This window comes from Hyperolius riggenbachi, chromosome 11 (genome assembly GCF_040937935.1).
Source record: "Hyperolius riggenbachi isolate aHypRig1 chromosome 11, aHypRig1.pri, whole genome shotgun sequence".
NCBI classification, from domain to species: Eukaryota; Metazoa; Chordata; class Amphibia; order Anura; family Hyperoliidae; genus Hyperolius; species Hyperolius riggenbachi.
The window spans coordinates 25,316,741-25,337,734 of NC_090656.1; the positions used below are offsets into that span (position 1 = coordinate 25,316,741).

The window sequence follows — 20,994 nt, forward strand, 5'->3', positions numbered from 1 at the left end:
TGTCAGAAGCTACAGCACAGACGCGGAGGGGCGGAGCTAGAAGGGTGTAGCTGGAGGGAACTGGTTTAGGCGAGTCAGAACGCGCCAGTTGTGTGGAGTGGTGAGAGGAACTTGAGAAGTCAGGAGGCGACGAAGAGAGCGGGGAGGTGGCCATAAGGAGAACGGCCACAGCAGTCGCCCCAGAGACTAAGAGGGGACCTGGCGGCCACACGGCAACCAGGCCAGACGGTGACCGGAGGCCAGAGGCAGCGAACAAAGAGCAAATCTGAGCTAGCCCGGACAGAAAAAAACACCGGCAGCCAGATGAGTATGGGCCCTACAGCCAACTACAAGTTACAGTGTGTGTTCAGTTAGTAGCCAGTGTCCAGCGGAGGCTTGCTGAGATAGGAATATAGCAATTCAGAACCTGAAGAGGCCAGGCCTCTTCATAGTGCTGTTACTAGAGACAGTCTGTGTGCAAAGGCCTTAAACATACAGAGACCCTTGTGATGATAATACAGTTGTTGATGCAAGATTAAGCTGCCAGCTAAAGTGAAGGAATCTGCTGCTGACTATGTGAAGTGTATTGAGTGAGAGGCCTTTCTGTTGCAAGAGACATTATCAGCCTCCAATAAGTACCCCGCCGAGCTGACACAGCCACCCGCTTGCTTTAGGCCTGATTCAGAAACCGTGTGCCTGTCAAGTCCGTTTCAAGTCAAGAGTTGAAGTTCATGTGTTCGTCTGTGTTATGTTCTGAAGTGTTACTAAGAGTGAATACAAGAATACAAGAAGTGAACCAAAGTGTGATTTATGCATATTACCTGAGTACACGGTCCTAAAGAAAGAGGAGATAACTAAGGCCGTGAAAGTAAAGAGAACCTGTCAGTATTAAAGAAGATAAGTGTAAACGGAGGAGTTGCATTGCGTCTTGTGATACTAAAAGTGTGCTACAGTGAGGAGTGAACTGACCTGTGATCAAGATACAGAGTCCACTTACTTGGAGTACAAGTTTTGCAACAACTCTAAATTAGAGCTCATTCAGCCTAAAAGTCAAAGTGCACAAAAAAGAGAGTTATATATTGTGGGAGGGTGATTCTGGTGGTATAGCTGGGTGCATTGGTCACTTTTATATTTTATTTTGTTTACTTTTGTTTTCCTTTTTGATTATTTCATTTATATTTTGTTTTGTTTGTTCTTTTTGGGAGGCCCTATCCAGACAAGTGTGTTACGTGTAAAGTGGGTTTATGGTAAATTATCGAGGCTAAAGAGTCTGAGAGATCTTTGAACAAGGTGAACATCCTTTTGGGATCAACCAACGAACTGTGGAAACTGTTCAGTACCATCTTAACAACTGTCGCGAGTTCCCGTACGGTTTTGCTGAGCAATATAGCTTGGACTTGGTTGCAAGGGACTGAGAACTGTTTAGGAACTGAAATTTCTCAGTAGACCATCCCCTTTCCCAGCCCACGCCCCAACAACGGTGCTGTGATGTTGTAAACATACAGTAAAGTTTTGATGATTGTTGTCCAACAAGAAGACCTTTGTAGCTCAACTTTCATATATAATTTGTATTTACCTTAAACTTTAACCTTTTTATTCTGCAGCTTTTACCGGTGCACCGGCTGTGAAGACTAGAAGATTGTGTATTTTGACCTGTGATGTGCAAGGGACAGTGGCGGCTCCAGGAAATTTTTTTAGGGGGTGCTATGCAGGTGCTGGACCAATTTCCGGGGGAGCTGACGGCCAAAAATGGGTGTGGCTACAACCTGCGGCGCGCGAAGCGCGCCGCGGCGAAAAAATGGGCGTGGTCATGACCGGATGAGGGCGGGGCTAACTGTAATTTAAATTGAACCCAGGGTGAGAGTGATATGGTGGCTGCCATATTTATTTCCTTTTAAACAATACTAGTTGCCTGGCAGCCCTGCTGATCTATTTGGCTGTAGTAGTGAACTGAATTACACCAGAAACAAGCCATGCAGCTAATCTTGTCAGTTCTGACAATATTGTCAGAAACCCCTGACCTGCTGCATGCTTGTTCAGGGTCTATGGTTGAAAGAATAAGAGGCAGAGGACCAGCACGGCAGCCAGGCAACTGGTATTGCTTAACCACCCTGGCGTTCTGATTAAATCGCCAGGGTGGCTGCGGGAGGGTTTTTTTTAAATAAAAAAAAAACTATTTCATGCAGCCAACTGAAAGTTGGCTGCATGAAAGCCCACTAGAGGGCGCTCCGGAGGCGATCTTCCGATCGCCTCCGGCGCCCAGAATAAACAAGGAAGGCCGCAATGAGCGGCCTTCCTTGTTTTGCTTATATCGTCGCCATAGCGACGAGCGGAGTGACGTCATCGACGTCAGCCGACGTCGTGACGTCAGCCGCCTCCGATCCAGCCCTTAGCGCTGGCCGGAACTTTTTGTTCCGGCTGCGCAGGGCTCAGGCGGCTAGGGGGGCCCTCTTTCGCCGCTGCTCGCGGCGAATCGCCGCAGAGCGGCGGCGATCAGGCAGCACACGCGGCTGGCAAAGTGCCGGCTGCGTGTGCTGCTTTTTATTTCATCAAAATCGGCCCAGCAGGGCCTGAGCGGCAGCCGCTGGCGGTGTTGGACGAGCTGAGCTCGTCCAGACCGCTCAGCTGGTTAAAGGGAGATAAATATGGCAGCCTCAATATTATTCTCACCTCGGGTTCCCTTTAAAAGTGCAACGCAAAGACAGAGGGCCCAAGTTTTGGTGACCCTTTTCCCAGAAAATTCACATAATTGTGCAGGTTTTCTCAAGAAAATACACGTAATGTGAGCAGATTTTAACAAAAAACACGTCCAATGACCCCAATATGCACAATCGTTATCAGATATGGCTCCAATATGCACAATCGGTAGCAGATATGGCCCCAATATGCACAATCGTTATCAGATATGGCCCCAATATGCACAATCGTTATCAGATATGGCCCCAATATGCACAATCGTTATCAGATATGGCCCCAACAGAGCAGGGACAAGGTCCTCCAGCACCCAAGGCGGAGACACCAAAGTGCGCCCCTCCATCCCTCCCACCCCAGCCGTCACACACTGGTTGCTATTAGACTAAGAGGTTCCTCAGGGCCCCCAACCTCCCCAACACCTTAATATCTAGTTATCTGGCTTGCAGTCACTGCTATGTATCCCCTTTTCTTATTTCTTTCTGCTTCACACACAATTAGGAATGACAGCTGAATGAATTGTGCGCCCCCTCCTACACTGCGCCCTGAGGCTGGAGCCTCTCCAGCCTATGCCTCGGCCCGGCCCTGGGCCCCAATATGCACAATCGTTATCAGATATGGCCCCAATATGCACAATCGTTATCAGATATGGCCCCAATATGCACAATCGTTATCAGATATGGCCCCAATATGCACAATCGTTATCAGATATGGCCCCAATATGCACAATCGTTATCAGATATGGCCCCAATATGCACAATCGTTATCAGATATGGCCCCAATATGCACAATCGTTATCAGATATAGCCCCAATATGCACAATCGTTATCAGATATAGCCCCAATATGCACAATCGTTATCAGATATAGCCCCAATATGCACAATCGGTAGCAGATATGACCCCAATATGCACAATCGTTATCAGATATGGCCCCAATATGCACAATCGTTATCAGATATGGCCCCAATATGCACAATCGTTATCAGATATGGCCCCAATATGCACAATCGTTATCAGATATGGCCCCAATATGCACAATCGGTAGCAGATATGGTCCCAATATGCACAATCGGTAGCAGATATGGTCCCAATATGCACAATCGGTAGCAGATATGGTCCCAATATGCACAATCGGTAGCAGATATGGTCCCAATATGCACAATCGGTGGCAGATATGGTCCCAATATGCACAATCGGTGGCAGATATGGTCCCAATATGCACAATCGGTAGCAGATATGGCCCCAATATGCACAATCGGTAGCAGATATGACCCCAATATGCACAATCGGTAGCAGATATGACCCCAATATGCACAATCGGTAGCAGAAATGACCCCAATATGCACAATCGGTAGCAGATATGACCCCAATATGCACAATCGGTAGCAGATATGACCCCAATATGCACAATCGGTAGCAGAAATGACCCCAATATGCACAATCGGTAGCAGAAATGACCCCAATATGCACAATCGGTAGCAGAAATGACCCCAATATGCACAATCGGTAGCAGAAATGACCCCAATATGCACAATCGGTAGCAGATATCGCCCCAATATGCACAATCCGTAGCAGATATGGTCCCAATATGCACAATCGGTAGCAGATATGGTCCCAATATGCACAATCGGTGGCAGATATGGTCCCAATATGCACAATCGGTGGCAGATATGGTCCCAATATGCACAATCGGTAGCAGATATGGCCCCAATATGCACAATCGGTAGCAGATATGACCCCAATATGCACAATCGGTAGCAGATATGACCCCAATATGCACAATCGGTAGCAGAAATGACCCCAATATGCACAATCGGTAGCAGATATGACCCCAATATGCACAATCGGTAGCAGATATGACCCCAATATGCACAATCGGTAGCAGAAATGACCCCAATATGCACAATCGGTAGCAGAAATGACCCCAATATGCACAATCGGTAGCAGAAATGACCCCAATATGCACAATCGGTAGCAGAAATGACCCCAATATGCACAATCGGTAGCAGATATCGCCCCAATATGCACAATCCGTAGCAGATATGACCCCAATATGCACAATCCGTAGCAGATATGACCCCAATATGCACAATCCGCATCACCTGAAAAAGAAAAGAAAAACCCATTTACTCACCTACAGCCAGAAGACCTTCTTTCCCGACCTCCTGTCCTGAGTCCCGACCTCATTGTGGCGCGCAGCGCCCGCGCGCCCACGATCCTCTTCCTTCCCGACGTCACCACGAGACTTCCTGCCTGCATGCAGAGAGCAGGGCTACGGGAAAATGGCCGCCCGAAGTCTGCAGAACAGGGCTCCGGGCGGCCATCTTACCGTAGCCCTGCCTGCTGCTCCGTGCTGCCGGTGTGTGAACTGACTTGGCGTCTTTTAGACGCCTGAAGTCAGTTCACTCCAGGGGGTGCTTTGGGGGTGCTTGGACAATTCTAGGGGGTGCTCGAGCACCCCCAAGCACCCCCCTGGCGCCGCCCCTGGCAAGGGAGGTGTATTGTGTAGTTGAAGTGTTACGGGTTGAGTGCAGCTACAAGTGACCACCGTTAGGTCGCAAATAAATCTTTGATAATTTCATCTGAGTCAGTATCTGGTGGATTCCCCTCAGCCGGGGCCTGGTGCTAACGGATAAATCGGGTTACACAGCCACTTACATACATTCCAGGCAGAGAAAGAAAAAAAAGGAACACAGCATAGTTGTTTGTATGCTAGGCACTGTACATACACATGTCTAGATCACATGTCACTTCGGGTAATCTTTAAAGCAGAATTGCCAGCCACAAAAAAATCAAATTGCATTTAAACACTGCACTGTGTTTAAAATGCTACCACGAATCTCACCCTGTGTTGCAAGTACCCAGATCTATTCAGAATTGTCTCTGCTGTAATTATCTTATCTCAGTCGGCCAGGCTCTATTTTCTCGCCATCGCCAAAGACAGTGAGAGAGGGAAGCTGGTCACCACCCCTCCCATATTCTTGCTCCTCACTGATTGGGTGAGGGCACTTCAGTGTGAAGCAGCTGAGCTGAAACCTGATCCTGTGCTTTAGAAAGCAAACCAGAGATGACACTGCAGATTGGAGGAGAAAAGTAATGGGGGGAAATTACATCAGGATTTGGCTTCAGTCTTAGAGATGTAGACTGCCAGGAACAGAATTCTCTTAATTTACTATATAAAATTCACTGAAATTAAAACCTGGACAGTACAAGACATCTGTTATGTAAGTAGATCAAGTACTACTATATACTGTATGTGTGTATTTATCCTGGCATAGTATGGCTGACCCTGCTGCTTTAAACTGCCAAACATGTAGCCCGCAGCAGTCGCAAACCCAGTCCGTGGCTGACTTGCTTTCACAGGGGCGAGCAGTGCAGCACCCCTCCATCAAGGGTGGAACTGAGAATGTATCAAAGGTTTGAACAGAGGAGCCAAAAACAGTAAAATAATTAAAAGAACCATGTATAGAAGGAAACGAACATGTTATACGGAATCCCTCTGATTATTGAGTGATGTCCTTTGACTTATCTGTTTTAGAATACTAGTTACTAATTTCTGAACATTATGAAACTATGTACAGGTTCTTAGCTATATGACTGTTTTTTTCTCAGTTATTGCTCCCATTATTGCCTGATGAGGCAGGTTTGATCCAGCGAAATGCGTTGCATTGTGGAGTGTACAAATACATTTCATTGTTGATTAATAATCAACTGATTCGGTGTCCACTTTCTGGGACGGCGAGTCCACCACTAACTCCTTTTTTGAACGGATTTTAATTATTTTATCCTGTTTTTGACGCCTCTGTTCAAACCTATGTTACTTTGTTTAGTACAGACTTGGAAATATTTCTGAAACACTCAACACTATATTTCTCCTGGAGTGACGTAAACAAGCTTATTTTCCACCCCCTGTTCCTTTTAAAGGGAATCTGAAGTGAAATTAAACTTATGATATAATGACTTGTACGTGTAGAAGCATAGATAAGAGTCTCATATTGTTTCCAGTACAGGAAGAGTTAAGAAACATCATGCAAAAGAGCTGCTCTGAGCTCTCCGAACAAGCTTGGTCAGCTACAGTGCTGTTTTCTGAAGCACTTATCTTAACCTGTTTCTTGTTTGTTTAAGGTTTTTCCTGCAGGAAAGTTCAAAGGGTTATTAGCTCTGCTCTGTTTACATAGTTTAAAAAACAGCTATACAGCTGAAAATAAAAATATGAGACTCCCTTCTTTGCTACTAATGTTCTATGAATCATCCTTACTACACATATAATTCATTAAATCAGGTTTATTTTTTTTGTTTTTTTTTTCACTTCAGTGTCACTTTAAACCAATTAGCTGCTTTCATCAGGCATCTTTCTGTGTTTAAATGTACTCACTTTGCCCTTGTAGGTGTATTGCAGCTAATCTGCCTCTGTTACAGACTCATTCGCACAGTTAAAGGGGAACTGAAGTAAGAGGTATACGGAGGCTGCCATATTTATTTCCTTTTAATCAACACCAGTTGCCTGGCAGCCCTGCTGGTCTATTTCTCTGCAGTAGTATCTGAATAACACCATAAACAAGCATGCAGCTAGTCTTGTCAGATCTGACTTTAAAGTCTGAAACCCCTGATCTGCTGCATGCTTGTTCAGGGGCTACTATGGCTAATAGTATTAGAGGCAGAGGATCAGCATGGCTGCCAGGCAACTGGGATTGCTTAAAAGGAAATAAACATGGCAGCCTCCATATATCTCTCTTCAGTTCCCCTTTAAGTCAGCCAGCTGGCTAGAGAGAATATACACAATATTGTAGGTGTTGACTTTTAAATAATAAACCTTTTTTTTTTTTAAAAGTTAGGAATACGAAATGCTATTCCTAGTCTTTGTTCTGTCCAGTGAAACCGCACAAAACTCTCCCTTATGTTTACGAAGGTCCTTTGTGCCGCATTCGCATCAGAGTATGGCGTATATTGGGCAGATCTCATTTGCAGGAAGTGTCACAAAACAACGATTTACATAAATTCACAAAATGAATGTTTTTCTCCTGACTGCAATTCCACGGGGCCATTAGCCTGCTATAGGTGTTTACGCACAGTGCTAGATTACCGCTGCATCAACTGACTCGATAATTGAATTTACTCCCCACTTTAATCTGCTAATTTCCTGCAAAGACCCCACGGCTGCCATGTATACATAAACAGTCACACCGACTATCCACGTAGGCCTTCGTCACCTCGTGCCACCGAGAGGCGGCTGTGTGTGTGTGTGCAGTAAATCTATCCGCGTTTCGCCGCGTAGGGAAGAGTTTGTCCACAGCGCCGATGTCCTGGCAGAAGCACAAAAAGATGAGATCTTAGGAAAACAATATATACAGCCGCTGAACAGATGGTCAATATTTACTTTTGATTTTTACTCATTAAATGAGTATTTGGCTGGACCTGACACCATCATTTTGAGAAAATTAGCTTGGCGGAAGGACAGAGAGCATTGCGCTTTTGACGGCCCAGTTTCCCGAAAGCCAGAGGATCGGTACATTTTGACTAATGCGTGGGGCTGTGTTATACCTCATTTGCGTGTGGTGGCTGGGAGCAAATATATTTTCAATGGTTTCGCAAACAAGCGAGTGAAGAGGGACTTGTTTGGTCACTGTTTCTACACTTGTGATATAGTGTGCTGCTGGGTACTCCTGCCAGGAAAAGAGATGTAATCAGGGATGGAGCAATAGTCACAGCAGACACAATTACTGCTGTGAGGCCCAGGAACTGAAGGGGCCCAATGGATATTCCATTTTTGCTAAAAGGTGGCACCCCTGCTCTGGGCACTGTGGTAGCTGCCATCGCTGCTGTTGCGGCTATTGCTGTGTGCCTGATTTCAGGTGATAGTTGGCCAGTGATCATATGTCCAAACATGCTTCCTGGGCCCCCTGCCAAGCAACATGTACTGTGTTATGCACGGGCAAACCCAGGATTCTCAAGGGGGGGATTCCTGAGAAGGTCCATGCTCTGTACACACACTGCTGCCCCATGCTCTGTACACACGCTGCTGCTCCATGCTCTGTACACACACTGCTGCTCCATGCTCTGTACACACATTGGTACTCCATGCTCTGTACACACGCTGCTGCTCCATGCTCTGTACACACGCTGCTGCTCCATGCTCTGTACACACGCTGCTGCGCCATGCTCTGTACACACACGCTGCTGCTCCATGCTCTGTACACACGCTGCTGCTCTATGCTCTGTACACACACTGCTGCTCCATGCTCTGTACACACACGCTGCTGCTCCATGCTCTGTACGCACGCTGCTGCTCCATGCTCTGTACGCACATTGCTCCTCTATTCTCTGTATACATGCTGCTGCTCCATGCTCTGTACACCTGCTGCTGCTACATCCAAAGTGTAGCAGGGAAAGAAAGTACAGGCAGCAGCAAAGTGCTGTGAGCTGCAGGATGCCTGCAGATATTCTGGTGTCTTAACATGTGCCTGTCCCCAGACACTGCACCGGCCCTAGTCTGAGGGGAATTCTGGGCAGCTGTAATCCCTCCCTGCATTTGCCTATGTTATGGAAAGGAGGGGAAGTGTCCCACTGCCACTTGTTGCGGAAAAAACATAATAGCAATAACATAGCTCCAAACTGTCCCTTTTGTGGCAGGACAGTCCCTCTATGGGAACCAGATCCCTCTGTCCCTTTTTCTCCCTCATTTTTCTCCCTTTTTCAGGACTGATGTACAGATATTTATAAATATATGCATTTTTCTACTCAAAAATGTGTTTATTTTACTCTAACCTTTATTCCCAACCTTTACATTGATATACCTTATATACTCGAGTATAAGTAGAGTGACCAGACGTCCCGGATTGCCCGGGACGCGTCCCGGATTCGGGGTCCGCTGTCCCAGGCTGCATGAGGTCCCAGGAAACGTCCCGCTTTCAGCAGCGGGACGTCCCGGCCTCGGGACTCTGGCCACTCTCTCCTCAATGAACTGGCAGCGGCGTCTATAGACACCATGCCAGTTCATTGCCTGCAGCCCCGCTCCAGCCTGCTCTTCCGGTGTCTGTTCCGACACCGGCAGAGCAGGGCTACGGCAAGATGGCTGCCGAAGCCCTGTACTGGAGACCTATTTGTGTCTCCAGTACAGGGCTTCGGGCGCCATCTTGCCGTAGCCCTGTCAGCGCGGGAGACTGCAGGAGAAGTAAGACGGTCCCAGGAGCAGCGCGCCAGAGGCCGGAGACTTCTGCCAGGTGAGTAAATCAATGCTTTCTTTTCCAGGTGAAATGTTTGCCCGCATTATTTCTTTTCCAGGTGAAATGTTTGCCCGCATTGTTTCTTTTACAGGTGAAATGTTTGCCCGCAGTGCGTTTCTTTTCCGGTGAAATGTTTGCCCGCATTGTTTCTTTTCCGGTGAAATGTTTGCCCGCAGTGCGTTTCTTTTCTGGTGAAATGTTTGCCCGCAGTGCGTTTCTTTTCTGGTGAAATGTTTGCCCGCATTGCGTTTCTTTTCTGGTGAAATGTTTGCCCGCATTGCGTTTCTTTTCTGGTGAAATGTTTGCCCGCATTGCGTTTCTTTTCTGGTGAAATGTTTGCCCGCATTGCGTTTCTTTTCTGGTGAAATGTTTGCCCGCATTGCGTTTCTTTTCTGGTGAAATGTTTGCCCGCATTGCGTTTCTTTTGTACTGACATGTTGCCCGCATTGCGTTTATTTTGTACTGACATGTTTGCCCGCATTGCGTTTATTTTGTACTGACATGTTTGCCCGCATTGCGTTTATTTTGTACTGACATGTTTGCCCGCATTGCATTTACTTTGTACTGACATGTTTGCCCGCATTGCATTTATTTTATACTGACATGTTGCCCGCATTGCGGTTATTTTGTGCTGACATGTTGCCTATTGCGTTTATTTTCTGGTGTCCGGGGTAACCGTTACTGCATTTATTATTTAATGGTCATAGATGGCTATGTTTGCTGCTTTGTGGTTACGGTATACTATTAGCATCACACAGTTTCTGCACACCCATGATGCAAAGTCTCGTTTGTCCACATCATGGCGTAAACACTGCTTTCTTATGCCTCGCTGTTACATCATTACGTTAGCTCCGCCCATACAATGTCATGGCCGCGCGCGCCGCAGCCCCCCCCCCAGTCTTCGTCGCTGTGCGCTTCTCAGTCCTCCCCACTTTTCGCCGCCCCCCCCCCACCCCGTCCCAGGTTGGACCCACAAAAATCTGGTCACTCTAGTATAAGCCAAAATTTTCAGCACAAAAAAAGTGCTAAAAAGTCACCCCCTTGGCTTATATGCGAGTCAGTGGAGCAGAACGGCTGGTGGAGCAGGTCTTGTTACTGGAGTGTAAGGATCATGCAGTAGTGATCCTGCTCTTGCCAGCTGGCTCCCTGCTCTGTCCGTGCCCCCCATCCCCTGCAACATGGTGTGCAGAGTGCGCTGCTCAAGACTATCTATGTCCGCTGGCTTGTAGAGCGGAGCGTACAAACAAGGATCAAAGATTCTTCCTGTGTGGTAATCAGTGTGTCTCATATCATCATTCTTTGGGCATATCTGACTATGGAGAGAGGGGATGACTTATATTGGGGCCACATCTGGCTCCTGTGGAGGGGGCTAAACTGGGGAGTATAGAGGTATTGCTCCTTATTTATGTCTGCAGATGTTACATATTGATCTTGTGTGGGCTGTGGAAGAACAGAGGCAGAAACGTTCCTGGAAAACTTCCATGCACTTTAATTATACAGTAGGAACAAGAATAATATCAGTGGCGTTCTATTTCTCTTACATTGTAACAAAACCATAATTTACGTATTGGGCTATTTTGCCACAGCAATTCACAGCCACTCTATCGTTTTGACTCAACCTTAAAGTGACCTGCAGCACACTTGCATCATTAATCAAAGCACTTGGCCCGGATTCCTTTACATTTCGCTCTGTAGGCATCTGGCCAGCTTTTTGAGTTACACACGTCAGGTGTATCATCTTGATTAAGTGGAATACCAATCCTCTACCAAGAGACCAATGTTACTAAGGGTGTCACGAAGGATTCCCTTAGTGTCAGGAGGAAATACCTCCCATTTACCTTTCAAGCCTTCCTATTGGTCCTTTCAAGTGGAGGATGACTTCCCTGACCAACAGGGATACTAAGGTGCTTTCCTCTCTTTCTTCTCAGTTACTATCAAACCTCCGGACCTGCTGACAGTTTATGCTTGAAGTTTTCACAGATAGATAACCTCTGCTTCTCAGTTTATGCTACCCATCAGGGGTGTAACTGCAATTCAAGGGGCTTCCCAGCAAAACTTTCAGAGGGCCCAGCAATGTTCACTCCCTCTCCCTTGCCTACCCATGGAGACTCTCACAGCCCGGGGCCCATCATACAAGGGTCAAAAAACAAGTGAGGACATCATCATCTTCACACCCATAACAAGTGTAGCCACAGAACCACCTGATCTGCACAGGGCCAGTTCTAGACTTTTTGCTGCCTGAGGCAAACTTGTGAGGATGATTTCCCCCCCCCCCCCCCCCCATTTTGAAATGATCACACAGCACCAGACACTTTATTATGCTTCATTTAATGTTCTCACATGACATGCTGCAGCTCAACACAATAGCACACTGGCCAGCTGTGAGTCTGTGACAAACAAACTGCTCACCCTCAGCCAGTTGGCTGTCCCCGATTCCTTCTAAGTCAGGACAGCAGTGCCGCCTCCTCCCTTCTGCTGTGCAAATCAAATGAAACACTGCTGCTCTCTTGCCTCTACCCTCCTCACTCACTATCAGACTCCTCACACAGCACAACAAGCTGCTTTTCCCCAATGATGACCTCTTCACCTCACTTGCTCTCCTCTCCTCCTACTCTGACTGCGTGCTGTTAGTGTAAACAAAGTACAAACATGCTGCTCCTGTAATTTCTGCACCTGATGCAAGTGTTTCACCTTGCTTCATGAGAGAACCCACCCTGGACCTGGAGCATGAACTCCTTTATCAGAAGGAGTGAAGTGATAGTTGGGACCCCCTTACAGCTCAGGACCCCTCTGTGTTTGCAGGGGCCGCTCCCCTAGGCCCTCTTGTTTTTGCAGAAACTGATCCCCTCTAGTTACGCCCCTGCTGTGCATGTTTAGTCTGTGGTCACTTTAAAAACCGATATCCTCTTGTTGATTTTTTTCACCAATGACTTGAACTCTGGCCAACCCCACCACGGCGCTCCACCGTCCCGGCAACAATTCAGTCTTCACAGAAGGCCTCGGCGCAGCACGGATCCCGTTAACACTCATCGGTGGCTGTTTCCCCGCTGAAGAAGTTGTGGTCCTCGGGGGTCGAGTGTAGAGGAGAGAACCAGAAAGCGGTGATGAACACATTGACAGCTGTGATAATGAGGATTAGCCCCGTCACAATGTTATTCAGAAGGTGCACTCTACAAGAGGAAAGGAAGGCAAGATCAATGATCAAAGGCAGGCGGAAGACAGAAAACGCGCTCTGTTCTCTAATTGTAATGGTAACACGAGCCCCAGAGACGCGCCACTTCTCACACTTTAAAAACCAGGAAGCCTAATTGTGTCTAAGTTGACAGTTTAACAGTCAGGAAATAAATAGACTCAATCTGACGTGGCTGTAGAGGCATTACATTACAACAAAAGTTCATGGCATGGAAGAGGGGAATTCAGTGGGAAAAAATCAACAGAATATATCATAACTCAGCTCTGGATTGACTTATTATTCCTGGAAGCATGGCCGGATTTCAGGCAAGGCCACAATGGCCATGGCCTAGGGCACTAGGAAAGCAAGGGGTGGGCTGTGGGCAGCAGAGTAGCAGTAGCAGTTAGCCTGACGAACATTCGTCCTGCTACGCAGAGTTTGCACATAGCGGTGGGCGGCTACCAACACTCGGGGGATGAAGGGGCAGCGAACGGGCACTTACAGTGATCTCTGAGCTGCCTGTCACTCACCAAATGTGCCGCTGCCTATCACTCACCAAATGTGCCGCTGCCTACCACTCACCAAATGTGCCGCTGCCTATCACTCACCAAATGTGCCGCTGCCTATCACTCACCAAATGTGCCGCTGCCTATCACTCACCAAATGTGCAGTACATCCTCTGAGGAGCCTACAATCTAATCCCTGCCGTGTTGAGGGGGAGGGGTTAGGATGCTGTCACTCCGGGGGCAGCTGGTGATAGTGGGCCTTGGGCAGTAAAAAGTAAAAATCCGGCCCAGCTTGGAAGCGTGGGACACAGAGGATAATTAGAGAGGCAGACAATTCTGCTGACAGAATAGGCCATCAAAAGCGCCCTGTGAGCGTAACTGCCAGAAAAGATGAAATGGGGCAGTAAGCAAGACAGCAGTTTTTGCTCACCACTGATGGCCACCTGGATTTTTAAGTAAGGTTTGGTGGGGGCTATCGTCCAGCAGGCCCCTAGACTCTCACCAGGCCCTGGGCCTGTGTAATAGTGTACATCTAGGTACCAAATACAATAACAACATGTATTAGGGTGCTCCAAGCAGTGCTGGGCCGAAATTACGCATTAGCGTAATTACGCATCGTAATTCACTACAAATGCACCGTAAGCGTTACGTGTAAGGTTACGGTATTACGCGTAATTAATTACGCGTAGACCGTAGGTTACGTTATTACGCGTAACAAATTACGCGTAAGACAGTAAACTCCCATTGAAATTACACAGTCTGCCGTAATCGCGTAATATTACGCTCCCGTATAATATAAAAAAGCTGCCGACTTTAAGGGTTAATAGCAAAGCCCCATTAAGTGCTAAGAGCCTCAAATTTGGAGAATATATTAAGGAGATCAGAAGGAATAAGAGGAATTTTTTTTTTTTTCAAAAAGACCTTATAGTTTTTGAGAAAATCGATGTTAAAGTTTCAAAGTAAATATATACATTTAAAAACCCGCCGACTTTAACGGTTAATAGCAAAGCCTGCTTAAAATTTAGGAACACCAAATTCACAGGATATATTAAGGGGATCGGTGGGAATAAGAGGAAATTTTTTTTTTCAAAAAGACCTTATAGTTTTTGAGAAAATCGATTTTTAAGTTTCAAGGGCAAAAATGTCTTTTAAATGCGGAAAATGTCAGGTTTTTTTGCACAGGTAACAATGGTGTTTTATTTTCATAGATTCCCCCAAGTGGGAAGAGTTTTACTTACTTCATTCTGAGTGTGGGAAATATTTAAAAAAAAACGACGTGGGGTCCCCCCTCCCAGACCTCTTTAACCCCTTGTTCCCCATGCAGACTGGGATAGCCAGAATGCGGAGCACCGGCCGCGTGGGGCTCCGCACCCTGACTATACCAGCCTGCATGGTCCATGGATTGGGGGGTCTCGGAAGGGGAGGGGCAGCCAAGCTTTCCCCTCCCCCTCCGAGCCCTTGTCCAATCCAAGGACAAGGGGCTCTTCTCCACCTCCGATGGGCGGTGGAGGTGGAGGCTGCGATTTCCTGGGGGGGGGGGGGGGTTCATGGTGGAATCTGGGAGTCCCCTTTAAAAAGGGGTCCCCCAGATGCCCACCCCCCCTCCCAGGAGAAATGAGTATAGAGGTACTTGTACCCCTTACCCATTTCCTTTAAGAGTTAAAAGTAAATAAGCACACAAACACTTAGAAAAAGTATTTTAATTGAACAAAAAACATAACCACGAAAAAAGTCCTTTAATATTCTTAATTAACCATTAATACTTACCTGTCCCTTTAAATGAATGATCCCTCGAAATAGCCTCAGAAATGTTCTATCAGTTACAATGTAACAAAGTTATTACAATGTAACAACTTTGTTACATTGTAACTACGCCGCACCCGACGTCACTCGCCGCTCAGCCGCCGCATATGCGTCTGCGCTGCACAGACCCGACAAAGCTCTGAGCTATATAGCTCAGAGCTCTCTAAGCATCTTTGAATTTGGGCTCCAAGGAGCCCTATTGGTCCTTAGCAGACCAATGGGGTTCCTTCAAATCAGAAGGAACCCCATTGGTCTGCTAAGGACCAATGGGGCTCCTTGGAGCCCAAATACAAAGATGCTTTCGAGAGCTCTGAGCAATATAGTTCAGAGCTCTGTCGGGTTTAGGACGCTAAGTCCTCGCCGGCTCCGCTGCCCTCCCCGCCTCTCCCACATGTCACCTATATACATGCTGGCACCCATGGGTGCCAGCATGTATATGGGTGACAGGTGTGGGCGGAGTGGACGGCGGGAGCCGGCGGGGACTTAGAGTGTATGCGGCGGTCGGCGGGTGAGCGGCGAGTGACGTCGGGTGCGGTGGTGTTACAAAGTAACAAAGTTGTTACATTGTAACAACTTTGTTACATTGTAACTGATTAGTATATTTCCGAGGATATTGCGTGGGAACTGGCTTTTAAAGGGACAGGTAAGTATTAATGGTTAATTAAGAATATTAAAGGAGTTTTTTCGTGGTTATGTTTTTTGTTCAATTAAAATACTTTTTCTATGTGTTTGTGTGTTTATTTACTTTTAACTCTTAAAGGAAATGGGTAAGGGATACAAGTACCTCTATACTCATTTCTCCTGGGAGGGGGGGTGGGCATCTGGGGGACCCCTTTTTAAAGGGGACTCCCAGATGCCACCATGAACCCCCCCCCCCCCCCAGGAAATCGCGGCCTCCACCTCCACCGCCCATCGGAGGTGGAGAAGAGCCCCTTGTCCTTGGATTGGACAAGGGCTCGGAGGGGGAGGGGAAAGCTTGGCTGCCCCTCCCCTTCCGAGACCCCCCAATCCATGGACCATGCGGGCTGGTATAGTCAGGGTGCGGAACCCCACGCGGCCGGTGCTCCGCATTCTGGCTATCCCAGTCTGCATGGGGGACAAGGGGTTAAAGAGGTCTGGGAGGGGGGACCCCACGTCGTTTTTTTTTTAATATTTCCCACACTCAGAACGAAGTAAGTAAAACTCTTCCCACTTGGGGGAATCTATGAAAATAAAACACTATTGTTACCTGTGCAAAAAAAACGGACATTTTCCGCATTTAAAAGACATTTTTGCTCTTGAAACTTAAAAATCGATTTTCTCAAAAACTATAAGGTCTTTTTGAAAAAAAAAATTTTCCTCTTATTCCCACTGATCCCCTTAATATATCCTGTGAATTTGGTGTTCCTAAATTTTAAGCAGGCTTTGCTATCAAAGGGACTCCGAGCAGTGCAGAAACTATGGAAAGATGCATATCATTTTAAAGCCCTCTTTCTCCTCTTTCCAATGATATATAAACCGCCACCCTACTCCTTTTAGTTTTTGCTATTTTCGCGATTGAAATTGCCGCGGCCGCGATTTAGATCGCGAAAATAGAGAAAACTAAAAGGCGTAGGGCGACGATTTAGGTGTCGCCAGAAAGAGGAGAAAGAGAGCTTTAAAATGATATCCATCTTTCCATAGTTACTTGTATTACACAGGACGACACTTTCCCCAGTGTCAGCAGCTCCATTCAGCAGAAAAAGTCGCCCTGTGTAATACAATCTAACTATGGAAAGATGGATATCATTTTAAAGCTCTCTTTCTCCTCTTTCTGGCGACACCTAAATCGTCACCCTACGCCTTTTAGTTTTCTCTATTTTCACGATTGAAATCGCGGCCGCGGCAATTTCAATTGCGAAAATAGCGAAAACTAAAAGGCGTAGGGCGGCGGTTTATATATCATTTGAAAGAGGAGAAAGAGGGCTTTAAAATGATATGCATCTTCCCATACTTTCTGCACTGCTCGGAGTCCCTTTAACCGTTAAAGTCGGCGGGTTTTTAAATGTATATATTTTTCCTTTGAAACTTTAACATCGATTTTCTCAAAAACTATAAGGTCTTTTTGAAAAAATTTTTTTCCTCTTATTCCTTCTGATCTCCTTAATATATTCTCCAAATTTGAGGCTCTTAGCAATTAAGGGGGCTTTGCTATTAACACTTAAAGTCGGCGGCTACCTAACATTGATCCATGCGTCAACTTTTCCGCTTGGCAGCATGACCTTACGCATTAATTGCTAGTAGGATTTTACGCGTAAGCCTATAACGTAACAACCTGAATTACGGTATTCTTACGCGTAATTGCGTAAGGTCTATGCGTAATTACAGACATGTACCGTAATTGAATGTCTACGCCGTAAGCGTAATTCCGTAATGCGCAATAGCGTAAAATTACGCGTAATGATCCGTAAGCGTAGCTTTTTCCATTACGCCCAGCACTGGCTCCAAGTCCCAAACTCTGGTTGTTGCAAAAACTGTGCAGGCATGTGGTAATAATGTCCCTATATTCACTCACTGTTTGTCCCCCAGAAAGAATGGCTAATGAGACGTAAATAACTCTGCTTTGCATGCAAATTCTATTCAGCTTAGAATTCAGCCAATCAAATGCACTTTTTAATTGGCCCAATTCCAAGGTGCAAATCAGTCACATTAAATGCGTAGCTCACAACTGTCCCTCTTTTGGAGGGACAGTCCCTCTTTGGGAACCAAATCCCTCTGTCCCTATTTCCTCCTCGTTTGTCCCTCTTTCAGGACTCATGTACAGATCTATGTAAATATATGCATTTTATCTACTGAAAAATGTGTTTGATTGACTCTAAACTTTATTCCCATCGTTTAAATTGATATATTTCTTATTTTAAAATGTTACTATGAAGGAAAATTAACCAGGCTGGAAAGGACCAGTGTGGTTTGAATTATAAAACAATATAATTTTTCTTATGAAATCTTTTTAGTACTCGTGACTAGGGGTGTACTTAGGGGGCTTGATTGGGGGGTGTGGCAGGGGCGTGGCTAAAGTGTCCCTCTTTCTCACCTCAAAATGTTGGGAGGTATGTAAATGTAAGTTGTAATTGTTGGCATCTCATTGGCTATCTGTACATGACACTTACAGGGATAATCAGACTAGGTTAATATACAGGAATAGAGGAACTCCAGCCTAAACAAACATACTGTCATTAGGTTACATTAGTTATGTTAATTAAAATAGATGGGTAATATAATCTCTTACCCACCCTGTTTTAAAAGAACAGGCACATGTTTGATTTCATGAGGGCAGCCATCTTTTTGGTTGAAAGGAGGTCACAGGAAGCATGAGACACAGTTCCAACTGTCCTGTGTGCTGATCACATCTCCCAGTTGCTAGGCAACGTGAATAACAACATAGGAAATCCCATCATGCTTTGCGTAGCATCAGGGAAAAACCGCCTGGGCAGATTTCTTTGATGGGGCGGAGCTTAGCTAAAAATGCAGCTAAAAATTATGCTTTGGTAAGAAAAACAAAGTTCTGATGCTGTGAAACTGTTAAAGAAACACCAAGCCTTTTCAGGCTTTTAAAGGTTCACTTTAAGGATAATAACCAACTTTATTTGATACTTTTGGCAATGTATTTTGCCAGTTTTTCTTTTACTGTAGTAATCAGCAATGAAGCTGGTTATCTATAAACCCCAACATTGTATGATCTTCTATTGGAAACTAAAGGTATCTGTACATCTAGGAATGTATTGGCAGATCAACCTAGAGACAGATCTTTCTCTGATCAAATCTGATTAGAGAGAGATCTGTCGGCTGCCCATAGACCGCAGGCCAATTCATCTATCAGCGCGGCTGCCTCCACGGCTGCCTGAAATCAGAACTTACTCTCTGCTCTAAAAGATACAGTACGCAACAGCATAATAACCTTTAAAGGAAAACATTTCTTTGCTACAGCTGATACAAATCCTGCGATTAACCCTACTACTACTTCCTGCTTTCAGGGAAGTAGACATAGGCTTAACATCTCGTGTTTACAAATTAGCTGCTCTGCCGGGGCAGTCAGTTGTCACAGCTGAGAGATCAAATTACACTGGTGATTAGTCACAGATGAGGGGGAATTAGACAGGCTAAACTCTCTAAATACATACAGGGTGCATTTCTCTATGTTTACCTTCTGTCCAGTGCAAGAGTTCCGGCCCACCTTAAAGCATACCACAACCGAACGGTTGTGGTAAAATGAAAGGTGCGGTGGCTAGGGAGGGAAAATTAGATACTTACCGCCTCTCGTTTCCCGCCGTCAGCCGACGGTCTTCTCCAATAGATGCCGGTGTCCGGGTGACCTCTCCTGACCTCTAACCCGGACATACTGCGTCACGCATGCGCAGTATATCCTTTCTTCACCGCTTCTGCCGGCGCATAATTTTGGCAGAAGCAAGTTCACTCCCATGGCTCCTCCTTCGCTATGTCTTGCCCTCCACGGAAGGAGGAGCCAGGGGAGTGAACTTCTGCCGAAATTATGCGACGGCAGCAGCGGTGAAGACCGGACATACTGCGCATGCGCGGCGCAGTATGACCGAGTTGGAGGTCAGGAGAATCACCCGGACACCGGCATCTATTGGAGAAGACCAGTGGCTGACGGCGGGGAACAAGAGAGACGATAAGTAAGTAAGTAATTTCCCCTCCCTAGCCTTTTTCACTTGTGGTATCGGTTGTGGTATCCTTTAAGTCCAATTTATCCATTTACATGTTTTTTCCCCTAAATATTTAATCATTCGGGTGCCTCCTATCCTGTACAGTTCTATTACTAACTTATTTTATTGACTGTGTTAGAGGAATAAAGTCTGGTTGACCTGACAGCACAAGACACAGCCATGAAAAAAGGAGAGAAAAAGAAGAAAAATAACTTCACTTGACCTGAAGACAACATAAACTTCTATAGGTTGTGTATAGAGTGGGGAAGCAGGCACATAAAAAATGACTAACAAGCAAGCTGTGGAGAAGAGTCCATGACCCCTGGCAAAGAGAATAGAGGCGAGGAGGAAGCTTGAGCTTCTTATTGATCACATCTCATTCACACTGCTTGGGAGTCACGGCACATCCACATATAACCCTCCCGTAGCCTTTAAATGTCCCCCATAACCCCCGGCAGCGCTGTGATCGCACCATCGGCGGAAACAGAACAAAGCCTCGAATATTAAACCCGCCCCGCTCCTCCACCCGCAAGATTTACTCCAAAGTCCCGATGGTTTATCTTCCGTAATCTCCATCTATCCTACTGACTTCTGTGCTTACTAATGCTCGGACACCAGCTGTTCTCATTCAACTTACAAGCGGAGTTAAGCCCGCTACCGGTCAATGAATACGACTCATTACCCTGATATACGGGAAGGAGAGGCGTAAGACGCCCCATTGGTCAAAAATGCTAAAAAAAAGAAGGGAAAAATGGATTGTCTTCTGGGAGGAATGACGATCGGATCTGATAATTACTTTTCCTGCGTTATTGGGCGCCATATACCATCCGAAATGTTGGCAATTACTCTTCTGCTGATCTTTTATTTAAGATATAATTGTCCCTGGCGATGCGATAAGACCTTTCCTATACAAATATTTTATAACGCCGCATTATAC

The 20,994-nt window shown here is 46.1% G+C and overlaps 1 protein-coding gene across 1 annotated transcript in view; it reads right to left on the reverse strand.

Annotated features, from left to right (window-relative positions):
- Nucleotides 1-12,196: 12,196 nt before the first annotated feature.
- The window catches only part of LOC137538126 (ninjurin-2-like), a 107,885-nt gene continuing 99,087 nt past the window's right edge, over nt 12,197-20,994 (reverse strand). Inside the window, exon 5 of the mRNA XM_068260139.1 lies at nt 12,197-13,064. Coding sequence (XP_068116240.1) covers nt 12,914-13,064 — 151 coding nt within the window. The 3' untranslated portion in view covers nt 12,197-12,913. The remainder of the gene's footprint in view (nt 13,065-20,994) is intronic.